This window comes from Dama dama, chromosome 14 (assembly GCF_033118175.1).
Source record: "Dama dama isolate Ldn47 chromosome 14, ASM3311817v1, whole genome shotgun sequence".
NCBI lineage: Eukaryota > Metazoa > Chordata > Mammalia > Artiodactyla > Cervidae > Dama > Dama dama.
Genome location: NC_083694.1, coordinates 57353033 through 57370729, shown reverse-complemented (window position 1 = coordinate 57370729; position 17697 = coordinate 57353033). Strand labels below are relative to the sequence as shown.

Genomic DNA, 17697 nt, shown 5'->3' with positions numbered 1-17697 from the left:
TGTTCATGGACAGGAAGACTTAATGTCATCAAGAGGTCAGTTCTTCCCAACTTGATCTACAGATTCAATCCAATCCCAATCAAAATCCCAGCAGGCTTTTTGGGAGATATCAACAAACTGATTCTAGAACTTATATGGAGAGACAAAAGACCCAGGATAAGTAACTCAATATTGAAGGAAAAGAACAAATTTGGAGGACTGGACTTTCCTGGTGGAACAGTGGCTAACACATCCCACTCCCAATGCAGGGGGCCCAGGTTCAGTGCCTGGTTGGGGAACAATGAGACCCTACATGCTACAACTAAGAGTTCTCATGCCACAACTAAAGAGTTTGTATCTAAAGAATCTGCGTGCCACAACTTAAAAAAGAAAAAGATCCCACTGCTACAAACAGAAGACCCCACATGTCACAACAAGTATGGAAGATCCTGAGTGCTGCAGCTAAGACTCGGCACAGCCAAATATAAACAAATATTTTTTAAAAACTGGAGGACTGACATCATCTGACTTCAATACTTACTATAAAGGTACAGTAATCAAGATAGCTTGGTAATGGCAAAAGAATAGACAAACAAAACAATGGAAGGGAACAAAGAATGCTGAAATAGATCCACAAAAACACAGCCAACTCATCTTCAACAAAGAGAAAAAGCAAAACAATGGAGTAAAGAGAATCTTCAACAATGGTGCTGGAACTGGACAGCCACACGCAAAAAAAAACTTGACTCTAGACAGAGACCTTACATTACACCCTTCACAAAAATTAACCCAATGTGGATCACAGACCTAAGTGTAAAATACAGATTATTAAAATTCCTAGATAATAACATTAGAGAACATCAAGATGACCTTGGGTATGACAACGACTTTTTAGATACAACACTATAAAAAAAATAACTGACAAGCTGGACTTTATTAACATAAAAAGCTTCTGCTTTGTGAAAGACAGAATATAAAGGCAGTGAAAAGAAAAGTCACAAACTGAAAAAAAAAAAAAGAAATTACAAAAGATATACTGATAAAGACTTGTCAAACAAAATATACAAAGAACCATTAAAACTCAACAATAAGAAAACAACCTAATTAAAAGCAGGGCAAAAGATCTGAACAGACATTTCACCACAGAAGATATATAGACAAAAAAAAAAGAAGAAGATATATAGACAGCAAAGTAAGCATATTAAAAGATGTTCAACATAATGTCATTAGAGAAGTGTAAGCTAAAACAACCGTGAGGTATCACCATACAGCTAGTGTGTATTAGTTGTTCAGTTGTGTCTGACTCTTTGCAACTCATGGACTGCAGGCCACCATGCTCCTCTGTCCATGGGATTCTCCAGGCAAGAATACTGGAGTCGGTCGCTATTTCCTTCTCCAATACATCTAGCAGAATGATCGAAATCCAAAACACTGACAACACCAAATGCTGATGGGGATGTGGAACAACAGGAACTCTCATGTTGGTGGGAATGCAAGATGATATAGCCACTCTGGAAGACAGTTTGGCAGTTCCTTGCAAAACTAAACCAAACTCTCATCATATAATCAAGCCATCATGCTCCTTGGTATTTACTCAAAGGAGCTGAAAATTTATGTCTACACAAAAAACTGTACACAGATTGTTTACAGCAGCTTTATTCATAACCAAAACCTGAAAGCAAACAAGCTGTCCTTTGGGAGATAAATGGATGAACTACAATATATGCACACAATGGACTATTACTCAGCACTAAAGTGAAATGAGCTATGAAGCCATGAAAACACATGGAGAAACTTTAAATGCATATTATTAAATGAAAGAAGGCTATAAAAAGGCAACATACTGTATGATTCCAACTATATTACATTCTGGAAAAGGCAGAACTATACAAACAGCAAAAAGATCAGTGGTTGCTATGGGCTAGAAAGGAGGAAGAGAAGAGCTGATAAGAGCACAGAGAATGTGAGGGGTAGTGAAACTATATAGTGTGGTATTACAATGGTGGATATATGTCATTACACATTCGTCAAAATCCACAGAATTTACAGTATCAGGAGTGAACCCTAATATAAACTATAGACTTTGGGTGATTATGGTGTGTCAGTAAAGGTTCAACTGTAACAAAGGTATCACTCTATTGCAGGATGCTCATGGTACAGTGAGAGACGCTGCCTGAATGTAGGGGCAGGGAAAATATGGGGACTCCTGTATTTTCTGTTCAAGTTTGCTCTGAACTTAAAACTGCTCTAAAATTTTTAATTTTAAAAATTAATCCAAAAGAAAAAAATAGGGAAAAACCTGTAAAAATTAGATTTAAAACACAAAAATCATTTTTAAAAAACTAAATATACATGGTATAAACATGCTCATTAAATGACAGAGACTAACAGAGTAAATAATAAAGCAAGACAACCATACACTGTCTTAAGGAAACACATTTGAAATATAAAAAAGTATGTTAAAAATAAAACTATATAAAAACACACAGTGTTAACATCTAAAGAATGCTAGCATCACTATGGTAATATAAAACAAAGTAAACTTCAAAACAAGGAATATTGTGAGCAATAAAAAGGGGTATTTCATAATGATAAACAGCAATTCATCAGGACACACATAAATCCTAATTACTGGACTGACTAAAATAGTTCATTCAAGTTGTTCCATAAGATGTTATGGAAAAAACTTTTTGGCCAACTCAATATATATGCACCGAGCAGAGATTTATTTTTGTTTTTATTTTTATTTTCCAAATAGAGATTTATATCTAAGGCTAAAAGGCAAAATGGCATGGGTTTGGGTAGACTCCAGGAATTGGTGATGGACAGGGAGGCCTGGCGTGCTGCGATTCATGGGGTCGCAGAGTCGGACACGACTGAGTGACTGAACTGAACTGAAAAGGTAAAATAAACAAATCCACAACTATATTTAAATATTTCCACACTGATCCTGCAGCAATTAAAGGAAAAACTAGGAAAACATCAGTAAAAACAAAGAATTCCTAAATGATACTATAACCAACTTTACTGACATTTATAGAACACTCTACCCAAGTATATTAGGTTGGTGCAAAATTAACTGCAGTTTTCCATTGTTGAATTTTGCTATTTGATATTGGAGTACATTCTTAAATAAATGTGGCTATGTTATACATCATTTTAATGTATACATTGCTTTATGTTTTTTTGCTAATGACTTATTATTTGCTATGTATCCTAGAATTCAACTCAATTCTGACACTGGAGATAGCATTCAGATTCCGTGGCCAAGTTCTAGAAGACTGAACACCCATGGCATCCTCTGACTTTAGATGACAATTCCAAGTCCAGGTTGCCACCTGAGCAGTGGCTATAAAGTAGGTTTCCATAACCCTCTCCTTGGGTTCAATTTAATTTGCTATAATGGGTCACAGAACTCAGAGAAACATTTCAATTACTAGATTACTGGTTTATTATAAAAAGATATTGGAGAAAGAAATGACAACCCATTACAGTATTCCTGCCTGAAGAATCCCATGGACATAGAAGCCAAGAGGGCTACAGTCCATGGAGGACACAGGGAAGTTGGACCGAGTTAGCAACTAAACAACGACAACAATAAAAGGGTATAACTCCACACCACACACAAAAAGTAATTCAAGGTGAATTAAAAATCTGAACATAAGATCAGAAACCATAAAAATCCTGGAAGAAAACTTAGGTGATACGCTCCTTGTCCTCAGTCTTAGAAATGACTTTTTGGATTTAACACTGAAAGGAAAGGCAGCAAAGGCAGAAATAAACAAGGAGGAATACATCAAACTAAAAACCTATAGCACAAAAAAGACTATCAAAAAATGAATGAGAGAAAATATGTGCAGATCTTATATTTGATAAGGTATTAATGCTCAAAATATATAAAAGAACTTCCACAACTCACCATCAAAAAAAAAAAAAAACCCTAAAATTTCAACTAAAAAAATAAGCTGAGGATCTGAACAGACATTTCCCCCCCAAATACACAGACAGCCAACAGGTAAATGAAAAGGGACTGCTTGATACAAACAATCATCTTCCCTGGTGGCTCAGATGGTAAAGAATCTGCCTGCAATGCAGGAGACCTGGGTTTGATCCCTGGGTTGGGAAGATCCCTTAGAGAAGGTAATGGCTACCCACTCCAGTATTCTCAACTGGAGAATTCCATGGACAGAGGAGCCTAGCAGGCTACAGTCCATGGGGTCACAGAGTTGGACACAACTGAGAGACTAACACAGGAAATGCAAACCAAACCACAATGAAATATCACCTAACACCTGGTAGAATGACTATTATCAAAAAGACTAGAAATAACAAATGCTGATAAAGATGGAGAGAAAAAGTAATCCTTGTGCACTGTTGGTGGGAATGTAAATTGGTGCAGATACCATACAAAATGGTATAAAGAAGCACCATATATATCATCCTGCAACCTCTCGGTATTTATCTGAAGGAAACAAAAACACCAACTCAAAAAGATATCTGCACACCCATACTGACTGCAGCATTTACACAAACAACTTAAGTGTTCATTGACAGACAACGGATAAAGAAGTTGTGGAATATGTGTATCAGCCATAAAGCAAGGAGGAAATCCCACAATTTGTAATAACAATGAATGAATCTTGAGGGCATTATGCTAAGTAAAACAAGTCAGACAAATACTGCATGGTCTTACTTACATGTGAAATCTGTTCAACAAAAACAACAATAAAGAAAACCAAACTCACAGAAACAGAGAATAGATGGGTGGTTACCAGAGGCAGCATGCAGGGGGTGGGCAAAAGAGATAAAGGTGCTCAAAAAGTACAAACTTCCAGTTATAAACTAACTAGTCTTGGGGATGTAATGTACAGCATGGTATTTCTTTTATATATAAATATACACACACACACATAGATATTAACTGTATATTAATAATACTGCATTCTATAATTAAAAGTTGCTGAGAGTAAATCTTAAAAGTCCTCACCACAAGAAAAAAAATTTGTAACTCTGTGGTGATGGATGTTTAGTACACTTATTGTGATCATTTCACAATGCATACTTATATCTAATCTTGTTTTAATCCTATTGTATGAAGCTAATATAATGTTATATGTCAATTATATAAGTTTTGTTAATGAATAAAAAATAAATAAAAAGATATAACTCAAGAAAAGTCAAATGGAAGAGATACAGAGGGCAAGGTATGTGGGAAGGAGTGCAGAATTTTCACACCTTTTCCTGGCATGCCACTCTCCCCAAATCTGTACATGTTCACCAACCCAGAAGCTTTCCAAACCCTTTGGGGTTTTCATGGAGTCATGGTTACATCAGCATGACTGAATAACCATTGGCTATGAATGAAATTAATTTTCAACTCTTCTACCCTCCTAGGAGGTTTAGAGCGGGACTGAAGAGTTTCAACCTTCCAATTACACAGTTACCTCCATTAGCAACCTAATGGAGTTAGGTTGAACCTAACTAAGAATTAGCAATTCTTAGGTGCTTTCCAAAAGTCACCTCATCAAAATAACAAAAGCCACCTTTATTGCTCTCTTTACTTAGGAATTTTCAAACGTTTTAGGAGATCTGTGCCAGAAAAGGTTGAAAACCAAATATATATTTCTTATAAAATCAGTGTCTTCCAACACAATACTAAGAAAATTTGATTTTTAAGAGTGAGCAAAAGATATGAATAGACACCTCCAAGGAGATATACAAATGGTGTATGCACGCTCAGTTACTTCAATTGTGTCCAACTCTTTGCGACCCCATGGACTATAGTAGGTGAGGCTCCTCTATCTATAGGATTTTCCCAGCAAAAAGACTGGATTGGGTTGCTTTGCCCTCCTCCATGGGATCTCCCCAACCCTGGGATCGAATCCATGTCTTCTGCATCTTCTGCATTGCAGGTGGATTCTTTACCCCTGAGCCACTGGGCAAATATACCCAATATTATTCTTCACTAGAGAAACTTCAGTTAAAGCCATAATGAGATACTACTATGCACCCACTTAAATGGCTACTGTTTTTAAAACTGATAATACCAAATGTTAACAGAGATGCAAGTGGAACTCTTATACATAGCTCACAAAGTAAAACTGTACAGCCACTTTAGAGTTTGGTAATTTCTTAAAAGTTAAACTTACTGTTTGACCCAACAATCTAACTTTTAGGTACTGACCCAAGAGAAATGAAGTCAATGTTCACACAAAGCATAAGCAAATGTTCATAGCAGCTTTATTCATGATACCCCAAACAGAAAACAATCCAAATATTATCTAATGATGAATATAAAATAAATTGAGGTATATCAGTACAGAGAAACAATACTCAACAAGAAAGAGGAACAAACTACTGATACATATTGGGTGAATCTCAAAAGCGTCCTGTTAAAGAAACTAGACACAAAAAGTTAAGCATTATTTAATTCCATGCATATGAAACTCTTGGAAAGTCAAAATTATAGTAAGTATTGGTTGTCTATAGCTGTAGTTGGGGAAAGAGATCAACTACAAAGTGGCATGAAGGACTTCTGGGGGGAAGACTGAAATGCTGTTTCTTGACTTTGATGGCAATTACACATGTAGATACATATGTTAAAACTCAAGCTGTACATTTTCAATGGACAGATTTTACTATATGTAAATTAAGTTATACTAAAGCTAATTTTTTAAAGTTATAGAAAAAAAGGACTTTTTAAAAACTTTTTATTTTGTATTGGGGTATAGCAAATTAACAAATAATGTGATAGTTTCAGGTGAACAGTGAAGGGACTCAGTTATACACATTACATGTATCCATTGTCCCCCAAACTCCCCTTCCATCCACGCTGCCATATAACATTAAAAAAAGTTTCATATGATATACAGTAGGACCTTGTTGGCTATCTATTTTAAATACAGCAGTGTGTACATGCCCATCCCAAATTCCCTAAGTATCTTTTACCCCATTCTTCCCTCCTGGCAACCATAAGCTCAGTCTGTTAGTCTGTTTCTGTTTTGTAATAAGTTCATTTGTATCATTTCTTTTTAGATTCTACATATAAGGGATGTCATACAATACCTCTCTGACTTACTTTACTCAATATGACACTCTCTATATCCATACATGTTGCTGCAAATGGCATTATTTCATTCTTTCTAATGGCTGAGTGTTATTCCATTGTATAAATGACAAAAATTCAGCACCCATTTATGATAGAAACTTTTCAGAAAGTGGGCACAGAGGGAACATACCTCAACATAATAAAGGCAATATATGACAAACCTACAGTTAGCATTATACTTAATGGTAAAAAGCTGAAAGCATTCCCTCTAAGATCAGGAACAAGACCAGAATGTCCACCCTTACCACTTTTAGTCAACATAGTTTTGGAAGTCCTAGTTACAGCAATCAGAGAAGAAAAAGAAGTAAAGGGAATCCAAATTGGGGAAGAAGAAGTTAAATGGTCACTGTTTGCAGATGACATGATACTATACATAGAAGATTCTAAAGATCTACCAGAAAACTACCAGAACTCATCAATGAATTCAGTAAAGTTGCAGGTTACAAAATTAATACACAGAAATCTATTGCATTTCTATACACTAACAACGAAAGATCAGAAAGAGAAATTCAAGAAACAATTCCACTGACCACTGCATGAAAAAGAATAAAATACCTAGGAATAAACCTACCTAAGGAGACAAAAGATCTGTACTCCAAAAACTATAAGATGCTGATAAAAGAAATAAAAGATGATACAAACAAGTGGAAAAATACACCACGTTCATGGAGTGCAAGAATCAACATTGTCAAAATGATCATAATATCCAAGGCAATCTACAGATTCAATACAATCCCTATCAAATTACTAATGGCATTTTTCACAGAACTAGAACCAAAAAAATCTCAAAATTTGTATAGAGACACAAAAGACCTCAAATAGCCAAAGTAAATATAAAGAAAGAAAAATGTAGCTGGAGGAATCAGATTCCTTGACTTCAGACTATACTACAAAACTACAATCATCAAAACAGTATGGTACTGGCACAAAAATATTAATAGAAATATAGCTCAATGGAACAGGATAGAAAACCCAGAAATAAGCCCATGCAACTATGGATAATTAACCTATGACAAAAGAGGCAAGACTACACAGTGCTGGAAAGATAGTCTCTTCAACAAATGGTGCTGGGAAAACTGGACAGTTACATGTAGAAATAAAGCACTTTTATGTCTTTAATTCCCATGACCTTATTTTGAGCTCTACTTGTTCATCTTGCAAACTTAACCAGGTTTTTATTGGTTCTAGACTAATAGTTTTTACTCAAAGTCCTTCAGCATTACAGTCACATAAAAATACCAGGACAGCAGTGTCAGGGCCAGCATTCAGGTAAAGATACTCATGAGGTAAGTTGCAAATATGCTCTATAACTTTGATGAGAAGCTGGAACTAGAGATACAGATTTGGGAGTCATCTGCAGAAAACAGTAGAAACCAAGGAGTTGATAAAATTGTACTCTTTTCTCATGGCCAGGTCTCACTTCTTACTAAACCACAGAAAATGCTTAAGTTAAATATGAAATAAGTGAATGACTTGAATTTCAGAAGGGCAATTTTTCTATGAGAGTTAAGAAATAACCACTGAATTTAAACACAGTTTTGGTGTATTTATAGCTCCAAACTTGGACATCTTACCTGGTTTAATTTTTCACTCTGATTCAGCCTTGAAGTCTCCATTACATTTGATCTAGTATTCCTTTCCATGCCCAGTATTTGCTTCGGTGGTTCCATGTTTGAAGCGGGTTGTGAAAAGCATGCCTTTGCTACTGGGAAGCCTATGGGACATGACCCTTGTTGCTTCATTCTAAAAGGTTGGGTGAAAATCTTACCTTTTGTGAATAAAAGAAGAGGAGAGAAAAATTGTCACTACCAATTTCTAGTTTACCTTCTGGTGGCTATATATAGAGGTTAGGCCCTTAGAACTAAAAAGTCAGCTTGCATTTTCATGTAAAGCCAATAAAATTTACATACAATGGAAATGATTAGTCATCTACAGAAGAAAAAACAAGAGATAATAAATGTGTTACTGAAAGATTGGGGGTTTCTAAAACTCTACTTAAGGACACCTGAAAATCATTACAAACAGCCAGGACTCAATAGGTAAAAATCAAAAAAGCTGTATCTTATTTAGGAAACCATTAAGTCTTCAAATAAATAATCTGCTTGAATCATGCTTTTCAAACTGGATAACCATCTAGTGGTATGGGGGGAGAGGTGGAGAATGAAAAGCTACAGAATAAAGAATATTATCCTAGAGTATAGATTCTTTTCTTCAAGGTTAATAGGTAAGGAAGCACTACAGGAGAAAGGTTTATTGTTAAAAAACATGAAAGATAACTGAACCCCAGCAAGGCCTAGCTCTTTCTTTACCCTAAGATCAAGCTGACAAGAGGAAATTACTTCCAAGATAACCTGATGAGGAATAACAGACTATGGGTGGAGAAAATCAACAATTCAATCACTGGGAAGTAATGTCCACCCCCTACAACTCAATAAATTGTCAAACTGCTTTATACAACCCAACCTCATATAAGTTGAATAGCATGAGTTACTCTCCCAAAGTTTGAGCACCTCAAGAATACTGACACAGGGAGTTCCCAGGTGGCCTAGCAGTTAGGATTCAGCACTCCTCACAGCTGTGGTCTGGGTTCCATTCCTGGTCATGGAAGAGAGATCCCACAAGTGGCATGGCACAGCCAAAAATTAAAAAAAAAAAAGAATAATGATGCCGTTGAGGTTTAGACTCAAAACACTCAGTGGCCCCATAGTCTTCCTTGACTGTAAACCCCCTACCATATCCTTGTCAAATTACACTTCCCATCACAATTTAAATATTGGTTTGTAAATGTGTGATAGTCTCATGATTTTTCTGTATTAATCTAAAAATACAGATTTTTGAGAAAAAGAAAAATCACTGAAATGGACATAGAGTTCCCCAAATAGGCAGTGAATGGATTCTATACTGTCAAGGGTCTAGAGAGACAGTATATCAATAACCATATTAGTCTTCTGAGCTTTTAAGAAAGACAGTAATTGGGGAGGCAAAGCACTGAATTAGCAGTAATGAGTTCAGTACCTAACTTTAGCTGTTAGCCATGAAATTTTTGAAAAGTCACTCAACTTTCTTGAGTTTTGACTTTCTGATCTGTAAGACAGTTACTCAGCCAACCTGTCTATAGTATGAGAATCCAAGGTAAAATTTTATACAGATAAGGTGGTTATTACTACACTACATAAATTAGTACAATGCCTGCTAGGGTATGAAAGATTCAGTGATAGCCAAGATCAGATAGCAAATGCCACAGATCAGTATTATTTTTTAAACTTTTCATTTTCTATGCTATATCTTCTTTACCTGAATACACAGAACTGATGTTCATTTACAGCATTCCAGAGAGGGTTGATCTTATGTTTTCATAATAGTAGCTACCACTTAATGTGGGCTTACTAAATGCCAGGCACTTTACAGATCTTGTCTCATTTAATCCTCAGCATGACTCCAACAGCCAAGTATTATTATTCCTATTATAGAGATGAGGGGACTAAGGGCTTAGCCATTTTAACTCACCTGAGATCACACAGCTAGCAAGTGGTAGAGCCACGATTCAACTTCAACAAACTGGAGCTTAGTCATTACATGCATACATACCTACACATATGTACCACAACAGCTCCAAAATCTGCTGATCTGCAATACAGTTACCTTTACTAATGTGCTTACCTGCAGGCCATCCTCTCTGCTTTTCCTCTGATACACTCTTCTTCAGCGTCAACAAAGAACCTGCTCTGGTCTGCTCCACAGAAATAACATCTGAAGCGGCATTCAGCACTTCGAACATAGAAAGGAAGCCATACTGCACATACTGGAATGATCGTCCAAATCGATTGGCAAACGCCTTTTCAAAATCAGAAAGGAGAACAGGAGATAACGCCAAGAGGTCTTTCAACTCACTCTTCACAACAGCTGGAAGAATAGGGGGCACCCTTCCTCGGTAAGGTACTCGCTGGCGAGAGCTGGGACCAGAGCAAACACTGGCCCTTCCCTTCTGCACGGAATTTCCAACCTTATGGTTGCTCTTCTGTTTTGCAACTAAATTTGCTATTCCTTTGGTGGACTCATCTGGGATGGCTAAGGAGGTGTGAAGAAGGAAAAAAAAAAAAAAGAAATCATATTTAGGTGAAAACTGACTCCCTTCTTCATTCTTTGCACCTGTGGTTATACAATTTTTTGCTCTCCAAGAAGCTGTGTATCTGGGTGGCACGAGAAACGTGAATCCCTGGTTACTCCATTTCTTGCATTTTATACAACTTGTTAGCTTCTCTACTGGAGGATGGAGAACAGTGGAACCCAACTTGTTAACACTTCTGCTAATTAACTCCTGAAAGATCTGAAACTCTAGAGATGAACAATAAACTTCCCTACAATGTTTTTGTGCTTCATGAAATTTAGAACAAGATTCCATAATTAAAAAGTCCCCTTGTTAAGTTTCTCCTGGCATATGTTAAAACATTAAATCATATGCAAAACGTAGTTTTTGTGAAAGCAGAGCATTCTGGGGAGGGTTTCCTGACTATGCTAAAGATCTAACTCTGCCCACAACCTCAAAGGTGCCTATGATCTCTCTTCTCCCTCAAGAAAGTAAAATCCCCTACCTGGAATGCAGGATACTTGTAGAGCTAGAACAATTCTTTACCAAGTGATTATTATTACAAAGTTCATAGACCTCCAAATCTTAAACCTACCTTTCAGTATTACAGTGCCATCCCCACAGGGGCAGACACTGACAACATCAGGCATATCCAACACCAGCTCCATGGTGGACCGATACCCAAGGATTCGGAGCGGTAAATGGTTGCCAACCATCAAAAGGTACTCCTTTTCCAACTGCTGTGGGGTCAAACCATCTTTGGTGGAAATGAGAAGTGACCTTATTTCCTTCCTCAGGCATTCCTGTATACGCTCTTGTTCAGACATTGCACCCTACAAGATTTAAGACAGAAACACTGCTCATGAGGAAAAGCAGGCAAACCCAAGAGGAAAAATAATAAAAAGTTTAAAATGGCCCAAAGTGGAATATAAACAACTGATGTGCATTTTAAAGGTAAAATGAGGCAGAGACAGTACCACGAGGGTGCTCTGAAACTTGGGTTTGGGAAAGCTCCTACATAATTCAAAATCTAAATCCCAAACTGTGATGATTAACCTAAGTGTGCCTCGAGAAATCCCTGCCGCGACCTAACGTGTGAAAAGTTTGAGTTCCTGGCTCCTTTTTTGGGTGAAGCCTTAACTCTGCTTGTCCCGGATCTCACTCTACACTGTAGACTTAGTATCAGATTCTCTCTGGCCCGCTATTCGGGAACCAGGACTGGGAAGGAGGCAAACGCAGTACGCCTTCTTCCGCAGTGCGAGGACTGGGCTCCGCGGAATCACGCTCGGATGGGCAGACTTTCTCCAGAGCCCACACCTACGGGGAGGCTCCCCGCGTCGTCTTCCAAGTCAACCACCTTGTCGTTGCCCGCCCTCTACCAACTGCGCTCGGCTTGGGCGCGGGGTGTTCACCCCTCCCCACCCTATCCCCCAAAGCCTACGGCCCTGGGGAAAAGAGGTAGGCGGGCGGGAGGCAGGCGGAGCACCCTTCAGCGGCCCGACCCTGCCGGCCGCCCCTCACCCTGGCGCTGGCGCTGCCGTTGCGGGCTGGCAACGTCAAACGCGCACACGAACTAGCAGCCACCGACCCGCAGCTGGGAGGCGGCCTGCGCGCCTGCGCACTAGGGCCTGAGGGCCCGCGAGGTGCTCTCCGGGCGCCGCGTTCCGGCCCCGAGGGCTCACGGCCGGTGGGACGGTTAGGTAGGACTGGTGGCTCCGGGATCTGGCCTGGGTTCGGTCCCAGTCCTGGGGCGGCCTAGGTCCCCTCCCAGGCAGCCTTCTGGGGTGGCCGGCGCCTACTTCTTGCGACGTGCTTGGGAGACACGAGGTGAGGCAGCGCGCACAAGAACCCCTCCAGACACCTCTCAGCCGGCGGAGAAGGAGGCTGCGAGGTTCTTAGCCTAGGTGTGCCTCTCAATCACCCGTGGGGCTACTTTAAGAAGTGAAAAAGATGCTCGGGTCTGATCAGCAGATACTCTGATTCTAGCAGGTCTGGGTCTATTGGAGGAAATTTCAGGCAATTCTGATGCTTGGTGGAGAAGCGCTGCTGCCGAGCTAGACAGATGCAACTTCCTGCAGAGCGGAATGGGTGGGGCGACGAGGGCTTCCCGAATGATTGGAGAACTTCACTGGAGATGAAAGAGTTGGGAAACTAAAGAGGAGGATGTACTTGAGGAAATAAGCTGGGGTGTATTTTACTGGATAGGTGGAATGAGCCAGATGTATAAGGGCCTTGAAAACCAGAAAATGGTAGTTTAAGAGGTGTAGACTTGAAAGGCAGAGTATGAAGACTTTTACCTTAAAATATATAATCTAATTAAAGGAACAAGAAAACCAAAAGGTAACTGAGGATGAGTCAAAGAAACCAGAGCGCACACATCTACTTTCACCTAAAATCCCACGACATTAAGAAAAAAGCTCTTAGGAACAAAATGTTCCATCAATGAACCAAGCATACTGAGTAATCTCAAAATACAAAAAAGATGTGTGGGCTGGTTTATAGCAAAACGGACAGGGCTAAGTAGCCAATGAACTAAAAGGAAAGGGATGAGACATGAAGAATGGATCCAGCTGGACACCACTCCAACATCTGAATGACAGGTATTACACAAACAACAGGATGGTGGTGAGGGTTGGAGATGTGGAAAGAAGAAAATGTCTCAGATTTGAAGAAAAACACAAATTTTCAGATTAAATGGTTCCACTGAGTGCTTAGGATAATAAACTTAAGATCCCATTCTAGACAACATCCAGAAGAAAGAGAAGAGCTTTTATATAGAAATAGGTTACCTAGAAAGCAATGGAAATTATATTGCCATTGGATTTCTCAATGGAGTAATGTCTTCAAAGCTGAAACTGAAATCCTTAACCCAGCCAAATCAGCATTTAAATAAAACACACAAAAATTCTGAAAATTTACCATCTCACTAAACAACCTGACAGCAAAATGGACAATGAATTGAAAAACCATATCCCTAATTTTCACCCCATTATCTACGATAATAAGTAACATATGGTGCATTTACTACATGCTCTTAACGGAGATTATCAAATTTTAACAATCTGAAAAAGTACAATTATGATCCCCACTTTAAACTGAAGAAACTGACAGAAATGAACAAGGATATAAAAAAGTGATGGGCAATAAAAACAAAACTCTGGATCGAATCTAGAAAGTTATTGGTGCATAATGTGAAAATAAGAGATTTTTACCAAGATATTCTGGAGCTAAATCTCAGATCAATAACTGCAATCTGAGTGTCAGGGGCTGAGTTGCTTCAATAAGGTGACCCCATTGGGAAGAGTTAAGCTACACTTGAAATCATGACTTGCTTGGGTTTATTTATGTCATTCTCTGAGAACTATCAGACTTATGTAGATTTATGTCATTCTCTGAGAACTATCAGACTTATGTAGTCGCTACCTGGAATGAGGTGAGAACCATCACCTTAGCATCTTTCTTGCCTTTGATGGAGACACTCTGTAGGTATGTAATGCTTTTGATGTACTATTTTGGCACTTCACTTGGCATTTTCTACCAGAATAGCCCTTACTCAATGAGTGAATGTGCCCATGTAAGAATTCTGTCAGTTGCTAAGATTACCTATTCCAACTATTCACTTGGCAAGTAGGGTACTAACCACAGGATGAATTCACAGGCCTACTGGCCCTGCCCAAAGGTCAACTTGGCCCAGAATTTAATTCATTTATCACCTAACCCCTACATGCTCAGAATGTTGACAGCACACAGTGACATTTGTGTTCTTTTGAAATTAGTGACAGTTACTAAGAAGTTTGAGTTCCTCCTTTTTTCCAGAACATTTATCCATAAGGGGTTCCAAGGCCTTTGGGGAAAGGCTGGAGAAGAGGTTTGCAGTACTTAAGTACAGTGTTTCAGCAGCATCCTTCTTTAAGAATATTTAGGCTACACTCCTGGGATCTGATTTAGTTCTTGGAACAGAACTGACAAGTCATATTTCTCACTCCGAGTCCTCTGTTCCCAGACCTAGAACTGTGTTTTGTTGGTTTGAAATTACACAAATTAAAAAGACTTAGTGAGTTGTTTGTTGATTTCATCCCTGGGACCCTACAATTAATTACCACAACCAGACCAATGTGTTTTCCATCCTGCCTATTATGATGACCAGAGAGCACTTGTCTTTGTTAATTAACTGTCTCCACCTGGTCTCCTCCCATCCCCTGCTTGTATCTGGGAGTATATTTCCATTGCAGCTGCTCCTACCAGCATTCCTGCCTTAGAAAACAGCCAATAATGAGTTTTGTGTTGTTGTGTGTGTTTTAAGCTTCTGAAGCTTTAATATATGCCCCATAACAAGTATGAGAGACTCTTTTGAAAACACTGTCTATGAAGGAGGAGGTGAGTTAGAAGCTCATGATAGAACTTGGGCAGCATTCCAACCTCCCAAAGTTTAACACTATGCCCAACTTGGGGCCATTTGATACTGTTCAATTCTATTCCTCACAGCAATTACGCTAAACCTTTGCCATCCCTATTAAACTTTTGTACATATTCCTGCCTCACCACTAGAAAATGACTTGGCTCTGACTCCCAAAGACAACACACACAGAGAGGGAGAGACAGAGTGAGAAATACTTTCTTTCTAACATCCTCCAGCCATTCCTTCTTGGCCAAATCCTTGAATAAACAGTCCACGCTCACTTTTACCCACTTTTTCATCCACCATTCCCTACTCAATCTGAAGCACTAGGTCTGCTACTCTGAACATCTTAGTTTTATCAAAACCACCAATGACAAATCTGACAGATCGTAAGGACTTTTCAATATTTCCATGGTCGGTGATGGCTGCTGTTTCCTCTCTGTGTCCCCTCCCTTTCTGAAAATCTCTCCTGAGTGTCTATAATGCTGCTTCATTGAGCTTGGCACCTAGGTTTCTGCTTTTATTTCCTATTTCTGTTATTCCATTAAATGTCCACACCTAGCAGGGTCTGTCCTTGGCTTCTCCTTTTCAGTCTTCCCCCTCTTCCTGAGTGACCTTTTTCACTCTCACACCTTCAGCTTTGGCTCATGCCTTCCGAAACACATGTTCATGCAAATAATACAGATTTCCTAGTTCTTACCATGTGCCAGGCACTGTTCTAGAATACAGAACTACAAGAGCAAGACAAAGTTCTGTTCTCCTGGACCTAACTAAGGACAAACAAAAAGCAGATAAATATATAAAATGTCAAGTAACGATAACTATTAAGAAAAATAAACCAGGGTAAGCCAGACTGAGAAGAGGCTGCTTTAAACAGTATTTATAAAACACTTTGTTTGACCTCTAAGAACTTGTGGTTCCAGAGCATCAAAACAACGTAGAAACTTGTTACAAATTATCAGACCCCACCCTCCACTTGCTCAACTAGAACCTGGGAGAAGGGGCAGAAAGAGCCCAACAAGGCAGTTTAATTGGCCCTCCAAGTGATTCTGTGCTGTGCTTAGACGCTCAGTTGTGTCCGACTTTTTGTGACCTCATGGATTTTAGCCCACTAGGCTCCTTCTGCCATGGGGATTCTTCAGGCAAGAATACTGGAGTGGGTTGCCACGCCCTCCTCCAGGGGATCTTCCCAACACAGGGATCGAACCTGCGTCTCCCACATCTCCTGCATTGGCAGGCGGATTCCCCACCAGGGAAGCCCAAGAACACTGGAGTGGGTAGCCTATCCCCTCTCCAGGGGATCTTCCCAGCCCAGGTATGGAACAGGCGTCTCCTTTATTACAAGTAGATTCTTTACCAGCTGATCTACCAGGGAAGCCCCCAGGTGATTCAGATGGCCGCTAAAGTGAGAGAACTGCAGTACCTACCCTACCCCCAGCCCTGATGCATTGTCCTAAATAGATGACTGGTGTGTGGTCTATCGGATTGATTTTCTCAGCCTGTAAAGGTAGCTTGAGGGTTGGGGGGAAAGGAGATGCTGGGGACCCCTCCGGTCAAAAGTAACCTCCACCCAGACTTTTCAGAAGGCAACCAAGTGGGGTCAGCTGACCCAAGGAGGGTCAGCTCCCTGGAGGTCACAGGCCTCCAGGGAGCAAGATAGAGCCAGACACTCACTGAAGCTGCTGCAAGAAGCTGGGTGCTGCCAGTTTTCTTCCGAGTCCAGGAGCGCCAGAAGAAGCGCGGATGAACTTCCCTTCCGGTGCGCAAGGAGGCTGCACAGCATAAAGTGAGGCCCACGAAGGCCGGGGGAGCGAGTGGGGTTCCTGCGCAGCGGGCATTTGCCCTTGCAACCAATTCCATGCCTGAAGTTTTATCTTTATTTTGAAATACTGGTTTGGAAAAAGTTTGATTGAATTTGAAATCCACTTGTACCATCACAGGTACTCCGAAAGAAGAGAAACCATTGCAATGAGGAGCCTGCACACTGCAACTGGAAAGTAGCCAGGGATCGCTGCAACTAGAGAAAGCCTGTGGACAGCCACCAAGATCCAGCCCAGCCATAAATAAATCTTTTTAAAAAATCGTGTGAACACATTTCTCATCCATGGTAACAAAAAATATTTA

The 17697-nt window shown here is 39.6% G+C and overlaps 1 protein-coding gene across 1 annotated transcript in view; it reads right to left on the bottom strand.

Annotated features, from left to right (window-relative positions):
* TDRD5 (tudor domain containing 5) overlaps nucleotides 1-12001 on the bottom strand; it is an 80449-nt gene extending 68448 nt beyond the window's left edge. The window contains 6 exon segments of the mRNA XM_061159810.1: nucleotides 2854-2863; nucleotides 3133-3195; nucleotides 4408-4441; nucleotides 8662-8855; nucleotides 10730-11155; nucleotides 11770-12001. Coding sequence (XP_061015793.1) covers nucleotides 2854-2863; nucleotides 3133-3195; nucleotides 4408-4441; nucleotides 8662-8855; nucleotides 10730-11155; nucleotides 11770-12001 — 959 coding nt within the window.
* Between the last annotated feature and the right edge of the window lie 5696 nt (nucleotides 12002-17697).